The sequence below is a fragment of the Solanum dulcamara genome, chromosome 7, assembly GCF_947179165.1.
Source record: "Solanum dulcamara chromosome 7, daSolDulc1.2, whole genome shotgun sequence".
NCBI classification, from domain to species: domain Eukaryota; kingdom Viridiplantae; phylum Streptophyta; class Magnoliopsida; order Solanales; family Solanaceae; genus Solanum; species Solanum dulcamara.
Window position 1 is genome coordinate 52,493,822 of NC_077243.1, and position 12,261 is coordinate 52,506,082.

The following is a 12,261-nucleotide window of genomic DNA, read 5'->3' on the forward strand; positions in this document are numbered from 1 at the left end:
CTGTCACAAAATAGAGCAACCTTCTCTTGTTTGTGCCCGAGCTCCTCCAGTAACATCTGCATCCATATTGCTTCTTTGCTAGCTTGTGTAGCTGCTACATATTCTGCTTCCGTCGTAGATGTAGCCACGATTGCAGTTTTGAAATCCAGCTTACAGCTCCTCCAGCAAGAGTAAACACATAACTTGTGGTGGACTTGCTTTTATCAAGATCACCTGCATAATCTGAATCAACATAACCTTTAACAGTAAAGTCTGATCCTCCATAACACATTGCAACATCTGAGGTACCCTTGATGTATCTCAGGATCCTCTTAACAGTATTCCAATGCTCGCTACCAGGATTAGCCATGTATCGACTAAACGCTTCCATTACTTGTGCAATGTCAGGTCTTGTACATACCATGACGAACATTAAACTTCCCACTGCTGATGCATACGGTACTCGAGAAATCTCCATCCTCTCTGCTTCATTGCTATGACACATAATTGAGGATAACTTGAAATAAATAGGAAGTGGGGTAGAAATTGACTTTTAATCTTGCATCTTGAAGCGTATCAAGATTTTCTTCAAGTAGTTCTTTTGAGAAATCCAAATCTTCCTATTATTTCTGTCTCGGTGAATTTGCATCCCTAGAATCTTGTTTGTTGGTCCCAAGTCCTTCATTTCAAACTCCCTAGCCAATTGTGCCTTTAAATTTGTAAGACGATCTTTGTTGGGGCCTGCTACCAACATGTCGTCAACATACAACAGCAAAATAACAAAATCGTTATCACCAAATCTCTTGTAATAAACACAAGAATCTGAACTATGTCTGTTGTATCCAAGGCTTATAATGAAGGAATCAAATCTCTTATACCAACATCTCGGCGCCTGTTTGAGACCGTATAGAGATTTGTTCAACTTGCAAATCAAGTTCTCTTTTCCCTGTTCTTCAAAACCTTCTGGTTGGAGCATATAAATTTCTTTTTCAAGCTCTCCATGAAGAAATGTAGTTTTGACATCTAACTGCTCCAAGTACAACTCAAATATAGCACACATCGCCAGGACCACCCGAATTGTTGTGAGTCGAACCACCGGAGAAAATATCTCATTGAAGTCTATACCTTCTTTCTGAGCGAATCCTTTCACCACCAATCTTGCACGATACTTCTCCACTTGATCATTACCATTGCGTTTGATCTTGTAGACCCATTTGTTTCCAATGGCATTCCTTCCTTGTGGTAATTGAACAAGATCCCATGTTTTATTTTTTTGAAGAGCTTCAATTTCTTCTTGCATTGCTGCCACCCACAGAGATAATTCTTTGCCTTTCATAGCTTCTTGAAAAGTTGAAGGCTCTCCATCTTCTATTAATAGACAGTATGCAATATTACTCTCCATAGAATAATCTGAGTGCCAAGCTGGTTCTCTTCTCTCCCTAGTTGACCGTCGAACTTCTGGAGATTCGATCTCAGCTTGCTCTTGTTCTTCGTGCTCTAGTGCTGTTTCAGAAGAAACTGGAACTTCTTCTATTTCTTCAACTTCAACTGTAGTAGTCTCTGATTTTTCTTTTGAAGTGCTACCTTCTTTTGCTTGTATCTTGTTTTCAACAAATACAACATCCCTGCTGATTACCACCTTGCGGGTTGTGGGATCCCACAAGCGATACCTCTTGACTCCATCAGCATACCCTAAGAAAATGTATTCCCTGAATTTTGGATCCAACTTCGATTTTTCTTGGGTGTTGTACATAACATAAGCAGGACTTCCGAATATATGTAAGCGAGAATAATCAGCTGGTTTTCCTGTCCACATCTCTATTGGCGTTTTCAGATCAATTGCGGTTGATGGTGACCGATTGATCACATAACAGGCGGTTTTGACTGCTTCTGCCCAAAATGGTTTTTCCAACCCTGCAGTTGCCAACATAGCTCTTGTCTGTTCCAATAAAGTTCTGTTCATCCGCTCTGCTACTTCATTTTGTTGTGGAGTATATGCCACCGTGAACTGTCGTTTAATACCTTTTTGTTTACAGAAGTTATTAAATTCATCACCAATGTATTCTCCTTCATTATCTGTCCTCAAACACTTGATCTTTTTCTCAGATTCAAGTTCCACCCGCGCTTTGAACTCTTTTGAAAACTAGAAAAACATCTGCCTTTCTCTTGATTGGATACACCCAACTTCTCCTGGAGAAATTATCGATGAATGACACGAAATATTTTGCTCCTCCTAGAGACTCCACCGGTGCTTGCCAGACATCAGAGTGAACCAGATCTAGTATTTCCTTGCTTTTAGCAAAGGAACTGCTAAACTTCAGTCTATTTTGCTTGCTGGTAACACAATGCTCACAAAAGGATAGTGAAACCTTTTTGAGCCCTGGAAGAAGTTTTTGCTCAGCAAGAATCTTTAAACCTCGTTCCGACATATGGCCAAGTTTACGATGCCACATCATCGTTGATTCTTCAAATGAACTTGCTGATGCGGTTGATGCTTCTCCTTCTTGGTGTGTTTCACCTTTAAGCACATATAGATTTGCAGCAAGTTTTTCCGCTTTCATTACTACAAGCGCTCCTTTGGATATTCTCATGACTCCACCATGAGTCTTATATGAACATCCATTATCATCTAGTTGTCCTAAAGACAATAGATTCTTCTTCAAGTCTTTTACATGTCGTACCTCCTGGATGGTGCGAACCGTGCCATCATACATCTTTATTTTGATGGACCCAATACCAATAACATCCGAAGCATGATCGTTTTCCATGAACATAGACCTACTTGAGATAGAATTATATTGATGGAACCATTCTCTCCGGAAAGTCATGTGCCATGTTGCTCCTGTGTCCATGATCCAGACATTAGAGAAACGTTTTCTGGCTTCATTATTTGATATTGCCTCACTACATAAAATATCGCCATCATCCGAGGTACATGCAACATTCCCTTGAGTATTTGATGGCTCAGGGTGTTCACTCTTCTTCTTGAACCGACAATCTTTCTTGAAGTGCCCTTTTTTGCCACAGTTGTAGCACTTGATATTTTTCTTGCTTCTTGATTGAGATCTGCCATGATTGTGACTCCCATTGGGGCCACGTTCCGTTGGTGTTCCTCTCATCATCATCAAAGCTTCAGCTTGCTGCGAACTTGCTTGTCTGTCTTCCCTATTTTTGCGCCGATTTTCTTCTTCCAAGACAGCGGTTGCAATTTCATCGAAAACTAGACTATCTGTATTGTTTGTTAGGTTGATGATGAGTTGATCATACGAGTCAGGCAGACTTTGAAGTAGAACCTCCGCACGTTCACTCCCCTCTATTTTGCAACCCATTGTTGTAAGTTGCGAAAACAGAGTATTCAAAGTATTGATATGTTCAGTAAATGACATGGACCCTGCCATTCGAAGAGTATACAATCTCCTTTTTAAGAAGATTTTATTATGCAAAGGCTTGGCCTTATACAACCCTGTAAGAGTATCACATATTTCCTTCGCCGTCCGCTTTTTCGCCACACTAGACAATACTTGATCAGCTAGTGCCAAGTGTAGATCAGCAACTGCGTTGCTGTCTATGTCGTTCCACTTGCTGTCATCAACAAAGTCTGTGGGCCTGCCTTCAATTGCAGCTAAGCAATTGTCCTTTCTCAATATCGCTTTTATTTTCATTTTCCACAATGAGAAATTAGTCCCATTGAATTTTTCAACGTCAAATTTTGTTGTACTCGACATTGTTATTTGCTTCACACCCTTCTAGATCGTTTCTGAATATTTTTGTGAACAATTATGATAAACTGTACCGTCACCAAAATTTACTATTCACGTGAATAGTACTATTCACCAAATTTTACTATTCACGAAAATTTACTATTCACGAATAGTATCTTTGCATAAAACAGACAGAATAACCGAGGGCTCTAATACCACTGTTGGGGGAGGAAGCACCACAACTAAAGTTTGATATGATAAATAATATGAAAATAAATTAGACACGAGAATTTTACGTGGAAACCCCTTTAACTGATAAAGGGGAAAAACCACGGGGTAGAAGGATCTCACTATTTTAATATGGAGTACACAACTCTCAAATACAAGGAGAAAACAACAATTAATACTTCTCTCTTGTAAAAGGAACAACTATTAAAGAGGACACTCAAGACTATAATATTTATCTTGGTGTATAACTCTTTTTGTATTCTTACTCTCTCTTTCTGGGATTTTTGGGATGATTTAAATGAGGGAAGATGCCCTCTATTTATAGGAAACAAAAAGTAGAAAACGCGTTTTCTGCCAACACATTTTCAAAGCGTTTCTGCCCAACGCGTTACTTTTCCTTCCTTTTTTTTTCCAACAAAAGTAGGCTGCCTGCCAACTTTTGACTTTTCTTCCTCTTTTTCGTTTCTTTTCTTTTCACATTGTTTAATATATAAAACAATAGGAAGATAATCTCGTTAAACCTTGCTAAATTAAATAACAATGTTGCATTATCTTCTCTCCGGGTAAAGGGAAAAGCCAAAGAAGAAGAATACTCCATTCATCTTTCTTTTTTGGTCGATATTTAATTTGACATGGAATGTATGATGTTAATTTAAATTTATATTAATAGTAACAAACATTACTAAGGCGATGATCGAAATTTTGATTTAGTATAGAAAGTATCAAATCAAAAATAAATTCAAATAGTTAGATAAATAAATTCTTAAGAATTATATAAACTATAATTTATAAGATGTTAGTAAATTATATGTTAAACGTATTTAGATTCTCCACATTAACAAACGTATCATATGTTACTGCAAGACCTATAGAGTAGTATGCATTTTGAAATATATATTAAAATGGTAGGGGAAAAGGAAGAACTAATATGAAGAGTTGTTTATTTTCTTCAAATAGGTTTTGGGTCTGGTTGGATTGGAGTTCAGTAATTGAATTTTTATTTATTAGTTTTTTTTAATAAAAAAACAGAGTAAAAAATGAGTTACCCACCGAAAGTTAGTATTTTCCCATTGTGTGATTTTTGTGTTAGTATGCTCAAAGTTTAGTGATTTTTTGTTAGAAATGATACTTAAGTCACTTTTGGTTAAAAAAAAGTCTTAGTTACATGACCATCTGTGAAATTTATCCGATAAAATCTTGAACTTATCAAAGTGATCTGCTATTGGCCCTACCTCACTTTGAAGGACTTTATTTTTCAATTCTTAGTCTGAATCTGTGTGTTGCACATTATTGTTGATCACTCATTCTTTTCAACCATTTATTAGAATATATTTTTTTGTAAAGCTTCTGTTTGTTCCAGGATTGTGTGTTTTTGTACTATGGATGTAATGATATACAGAAGGAACAATCTTGTTTGTGTATCTTTATTCTCAATACAGCGTACTCTGGGTAGTTGTTGAATTTGTTGTTGTTGGGTTCAGTCTGTATCTCATACTGATGATAGTAGATTGTAGCTTTCACCTTTCATGACCTGATCGTGTGAACCCCTGTTCCCACAAGAAGCCCAAAGAAAAGGGAAGAGTAAAACAACAAATTGATTGAGACTAAAAGAGTTGCTTTCGTTGTGTGTTGGAATATGCTATGTGATGCATTACACCCTTAACTGGCCAATTTGTTCTATTTTTTTCCTGATTCTATTCAGTCTCTTCCACTGTGATAGAAGAAGATGCTGTAACTTGCAAAGAACCAAAAATGATTATTATTTACTAATTGGAAAAAGCCAATCTGAATTTGTTGCTCACTCTTTTGTATAGACCTGGTAGGGGAAGTGATAGTGAAGCAGAAGACTTTGAGCATGCTGAGAAGCTACGTCAAGTTAAAGCAGTTCTTGAGGAGGTCGACACTATCTTCTTGCTCTATAAATTTAGCATGCCAGATTATAATTTATTTTGATGTAACTTTTGTTACTTTAATTACTTTGTATCCTCTGCTTTGCTTTTGGGCTTACATGCCATTCAACAGAGTAATATATCAGTACCAAAGAATAGGGCAAACAGTAAAAGGAAATATATTTGCAGTTATTAAATTTGGGACATTGAAAGGTGAAGCCTTAGCCCCCCAAAAGAAGTTGAAACCTCTCCTTAATTATATTAGCGAATGGTGTATGAAGCTTACCCTAATCACATTACCTCCCTTGTGGATTTCAATATTAAATAAACTTAATTAGTCTATTTTTTTTTGTATATTGTGTGTTGCTTGTCAATTTGATCTTACATTTAGAATGTGTTACTCCATAGTCTTTCAAAAATTTACCATTTGTTTCTTCGGGATTTTGTTTTCAATCACTTTTCTTAAGAGTTTTCTTCTTTCGACACCAAGCATTTCTATGGGAAGTTAATATTAATAGTACTTTTAGTTGTCCTCTTATAATTGAAATTATGCTTATTTAGTAGATAGCGTACTCCGTGAGCTAATGGTAGAGGTCGGGAGGATGAATGATTGGATGACGAGCATTAAGCTAGTTGTTAGAGGGCTTATTCTTAATGTTATTAGTGCTTACTCACCGCAAACGGGTTTGGACGAGGAGGTCAAAAAGCACTTTTGGGAGGATTTGGACAAGGTCATACGAGGTATCCCTCCCAATGAGAAGATATTTTTAGAAGGAGATTCCATTGCCTAGACTGGGACAACTTCTAGGGTTGATGATGTGCATGGAAAATTTGGTTCCGGGGATAGAAATTGAGGAGTTGCACGTTTGGACTTTGCAAGAGCCTTGGATTTGGTGATAGTTAACTCACGTTTTCAGAAGGAGGAGGAGCACTTGGTCACTTCTCGATGTACGGTGGCCAAGACCCAAATCGACTACCTACTCTTTAAGAAGAGTGATAGAGGTTTATGCAAGGACTGCAAGGTAATTTCGAGTGAGAACCTTGCAATCCAACACAAACTCTTAGTAGTGGATCTAGAGATTTAAAAGGAACAGGAAGAAGAGGGATTTGTATGGCCAACCAAGAATTAAGTAGGGTGGGCAGGGGATTTAATAAGGATAAAATCTAAGAGTTAGGGGAGAAGTTGATGGCTATGGGGGCCTGGGAGAGTAGCGGGGACGCAGAAAGTATGTGGACTAGGACAACTAAGGGGTCGTTTTATAGGGTGTATAAAAATAATGTTAAATAAAGTGTATTGGTAATGCTTACATTAGTAATGCTTGTATTAGTTATGTTTGCATTAATTATACATAGATTATTTCTTATGCACGGTTTGGTTTGGTGTATTAAAATAGCATGTATTGCATAAAAATATTTATTTACAGGTATATCCTCCACAATTATGGTGGAAAAGATGTAAAAAGGGTTTTGAGGGGTAATTGAGTCTTTAACTAGGGGTGGACGTTCAGTATTCGTTTCTGGATTTCCAAATTTTGGATTTGGTAATTGGTAGTTAAAAGTAGATACCAAATACCGAATATTTATATTTTAGTTCGGTAATTCGATATTCGGTAAATTAGACATCGGTTCGGTACAATATTCGATAATATCGAATTGAAGTTGTAGCCGATTGTATTACAAAGTTAATACTATTGCTCCAATTATTTCTATTTTCCTATGTGGAGGCACGATATAATATAAGATCAACAAGGAAGAAGACATCAAGAAAAGCAAAATTGACACAACTAAAAGACATATGTATTTGGGTTGTTTATATTTAGTCTTTAACTTTCTCTTTGTACTTGTACTAATGAGTGATGGACTTGTTGATATATGTCTTTCATTAAGTAAGTAATTCGGTACTCGGGAAGTACCGAATACCAAATGGTACTAATGTCTCATACCAAACCCAAACCCGAATACTGTAATTCTAAATACCAAATTATCAAAAATTTCAGTTCGATTTGGTAATTCGATTTTCGGTAATTTATACCCATCCCTATCTCTAACCATGCAAATATATGCATTTAAGTCCCTTGCGTTACTAATACCTAGATTCTATGGTATTAGTAATACACACCTTAATACACAATAGAGTGTATAACTCCTTGCATTATTTTTGTTAATACACTATACCAAACGACCCCTAATTGTACTAGGGAAGCAACTAAGGAGGTGTTTGGGGTCTTAAAGGGAAATTTTGGTGGGCATAGAGAAGACTGGAGGTGGAATGGAGAGTATGGAAACCAAGAAGGTTGCTTACGGGATGTTCAACAACAACAACAACATAACCACTGGATTCCCACAAAGTGGGGTCTGTGGAGGGTAGAGTGTACGCATGTCTTGTTTTTGAAAGACCCTCGGATCAAGCAAATCAAAGCAGTAATTGAAAGAAAAAATGGTAGTGGAGAGAAACATGACAACTAATAGCTTATGGGAAGTTTGTAGAGAGAAAATAGAGGACGAGAAGATGACGAATATGGTGAGGTATAAGATTGCAAGAAGGAATCGAGGATAGTGGTCACAGCGGCTAAAGCGGCAATATTCAAATGCTTGTATGAAGAACTAGAGGACATAGGTGGGGAAAAAGTTGTATATGTTAAAAATGACAAAATTCTAATTGAATTAATATGAAGATGCGGTAGGAAGATAATTCTTCTTTGGTATAAAAAATCAAGGTAGGAAATTTGTAGTTGAAATATTGGTAAACCATTAAATGGTTTCACAAGATAAATCTTGACATTTTAACCCATAGTAATGTCATGGATGACGTCAAGAGGAAGATTTCATTCCTATAAATAGGTAGCTCAGTTCTCGATTTTGATTGAACTAGGGAGGATCGGTATTACTGGGTGAGATTTATAGGTAGCTCTTGGTTAATTTGTAACACACTTCTCACTTGTCTTATCATCTTTTAAGGCATTTGATCTTCTTTTCCTCTTGTAGTATTTCACTTGTATTCTTTTAGAGTGAAATAAATATTGGTTGGTTGTGTATGAGGATTAAGCAAAAGAAAATAAACTTTTGCCAAACCTCATAAATTTCTGGCATTCTTTTTATTATTGTCTCATTTACTATTTATTAACTGTCTTTAGATATAGTAGTTGTGATTTCATCACTGTCTATATATTCGGCTTCCACAATAATTGGTATCAGAGCCAAAGTTTTATTTGAGTATGCTCTGTGGTTGCAGCACAGTCTGAACTTTCACATCAGAAAAGATTTAATTTGGCCTTTTGTTAGCTAATAAATAGTATTTGTATCAAAAATGGGAGATAAGAAAATGATGAGTCCACATCGAATATCACTAATACGTCATCGTTGGCATTTTCGCTTATGACAAGAATTATGTCAAATGTGAAGTTTGCAGTTGAAATTTTTGACGGGTCAGGACATTTCAGAATGTGACAGGGCGAGGTCCTTGATGTCCTTTTTCAACAAGGTCTAGACATTGCCATAGAAGAAAAGAAGTCATACTGTGTAGGAGAAGAAGATTGGAAGATTATCAATCGTGTTGCTTGCGTTACCATTCGATCTTACCTTGCAAGAGAACAAAATTATACATACACAAAGGAAACTTCTGCAAGTAAATTATGGAATGCACTGGAGGAGAAATTCTTGAAAAAAAACAGTCAAAATAAACTTTACATGAAAAAGAGACTGTTGCGCTTCACATATATCCCCTGTAGAACAATGAATGATCGTATCACTAGCTTTAATAAGTTGGCGATAGATTTGCAGAATATGGATGTAACTTTTACTGATGGATGTAACTTCCAAATCATCTGATGTATGGTTGATGGACTCATCTTGTAGCTATCATATGTGTTCCAATTGAGACTGGTTTGTTGATTTACAAGAAGGAAAATGTGGAGTTATTCACACCACAAAAAATAATCCTCTTACCTTATATGGTGTTGGTTCAATCCAATTAAGGAATCATGATGGATTGAGCAGAACATTAACAGATGTTTGATACGTACCAGATTTAAAGAAAAATCTCATTTCTATAGGAGCCCTAGAATCGAAGGGGTTTAAAATTGTTGCAGATAATGGGGTAATGAGAATATGCTCCGGTGCACTGGTGGTAATGAAGGCGATTCGAAGAAACAATAATATGTACCACTATCAAGGTAGTACAATTATTGGAACAGCGGCAACAACATCCAGTGATGACAAGGAGGCAGAAATGACCAGGCTATGGAATATGCGCTTGGGACATGCTGGAGGAAAATCCTTGAAAACTTTATCAGATCAAGGTTTGTTGAAAGGAGTAAAAACTTGCAACTTGGAGTTTTGTGAGCATTGTATCAAGGGAAAACAGACAAGAGTAAAATTTGGAATAGCTATCCATAATACTAAAGGTATTTTGGATTATGTTCACTCTAATGTTTGGAGTGCTTCCAAAACACCTTCATTAGTTGGGAAACACTATTTTGTAACCTTTGTTGACAATTTTTCCCGAAGGTTGTGGGTGTATACGATGAAAACAAAAGATGAAGTATTGGAATTTTTTCTCAAATGGAAAGCGATGATAGAGACTCAAAATGGGAGAAAGATCAAGTGTCTTCATATAGACAATGGTGGAGAATACAAAAATGATCTTTTCTAGAAGGTTTGTGAAGATAATGGCATCGTCAGACATTTCATCGTCAGAAATACACTACAACAAAATGGGGTGGCAGAACGCATGAATCGAACTTTACTAGAGAAAGTTCGGTGTTTGTTGTCCAATGCTGGCTTGGGCAAAACATTTTGGGCTGAGGCAATAACATATGCATGTCATCTCATTAATCGTCTACCATCTGCTGCTATTGGTGGCAAGACACCATTAGAAAAATGGTATGGAAAACCTACTGAAGATTATGGTTCTTTATATGTATTTGACTCAACTGCATATTTTCATGTAAAAGAGTCAAAATTGGATCCAAGAGCAAAGAAAGCTCTATTTATGGGGATTACTTCTGGAGTCAAGGGATACCGTTTATGGTATCCAGAAACAAGAAAAAATATTTTCAGTAGGGATGTTACCTTTGATGAATCTGCCTTGACAAATAAGGTAACGATTGAAGATGTCAAACAAATTGATGTTGCTTCAAAGCAGGTGGAGTTTGAGGAAAAAATAACTTTCCCAACACAGAGAGAAAACGAGGAAACAACAAAAGATTTTCCTCTGGAAGAAGAACCAGTTGAGGGGGAGATTCCATCTCAAGAACCACAACCACAACTTGAATCAATAGCAACCAACAAGCCAAAGAGAATATTAAGAAAACCTGTTCGACTCATAGATATGGTGGCTTGTGTAGACTCAATTGCAACTAATGACATTCCTACCACTTACAAAGACGCAGTTCAGAAGAAGATAAGTGGAGGATACCCATGAATGAAGAAATGCAGTCCCTCCATAAGAATCACACATGGAAATTGGCTAACCTCCCGGAGGGCAAGAAAGCAATTGGGTGCAAATGGGTATATGTAAAGAAAGAATGATTTCCTAATCAAGAAGATGTTCTCTATAAAGCAAGATTGGTGGCCAAAGGATATGCTCAAAAGGGGGGAATTGATTATAATGAGGTATTTTCTCCAGTCGTGAAACACTCCTCCATTAGAGTTTTGTTGTCTTTGGTAGCACAGTTGAATTTGGAACTAGTTTAGTTGAATGTAAAAACTGCATTTTTACATGGAGACTTGAAGAGGAAATCTACATGACTCAGCCAGAAGGATTCAAAGTAGATGGAAAAGAAAATATGGTGTGCAAAATTGAAAAATCGTTGTATGGATTAAAACAATCATCTAGGCAATGGTACAAACGATTTGACAAGTTTATGTTGCAACAAAAGTACAGAAGAAGCAAATACGATCATTGTGTCTATTTGCGCAAGCTTGAAGACAGATCCTTTATATATCTGGTGATTTGGACAAACGAAGATCAACTACTGGTTATGTTTTTACTATTGCAAATGCACCAATTAGTTGGAAGTCTACTTTGCAGTCAACAGTTGCTTTTTCTACCACTGAGGCAGAGTACATGGCGATTACAGAGGCTGCAAAGGAGGCAATTTGGTTTCAAGGGTTGCTTAGAGAGCTTGGTATTGAACAAGAAGGTATCACAATATTTTTGTGATAGTCAAAGTGCTATTCATTTAGCAAAGAAACAATTTTATCATGCAAGGATGAAGCACATTGACGTCCGATATCATTTTGTTCGAGAAATCATAGAAGAAGGTGGAGTCATAGTGCAGAAAATTCGGACTACAGATAACCCTGCAGATATGCTGACAAAAGTGGTGACTGCGATCAAGTTTCAACATTGTTTGAAATTGATCGACATTGTTGAACAGTGAAGATTGAGGTTGAAGACACAATCAAAGGTTGTTGAGAGAAAGTTGAAAATGGAGAATCTTGCCAAGGTAGAGATTTGTTAA

General features: G+C 36.7%; 1 protein-coding gene across 4 annotated transcripts in view; it reads left to right on the forward strand.

The window, feature by feature from the left end:
- The window catches only part of LOC129894421 (inositol hexakisphosphate and diphosphoinositol-pentakisphosphate kinase VIP1-like), a 31,192-nt gene that overhangs the window by 9,292 nt on the left and 9,639 nt on the right, over positions 1-12,261 (forward strand). For all 4 annotated transcript variants that reach the window (XM_055970114.1, XM_055970116.1, XM_055970115.1 and 1 more), the window contains exon 15: positions 5,723-5,804. In XM_055970114.1, the coding sequence (XP_055826089.1) occupies positions 5,723-5,804 (82 nt within the window). The remainder of the gene's footprint in view (positions 1-5,722; positions 5,805-12,261) is intronic.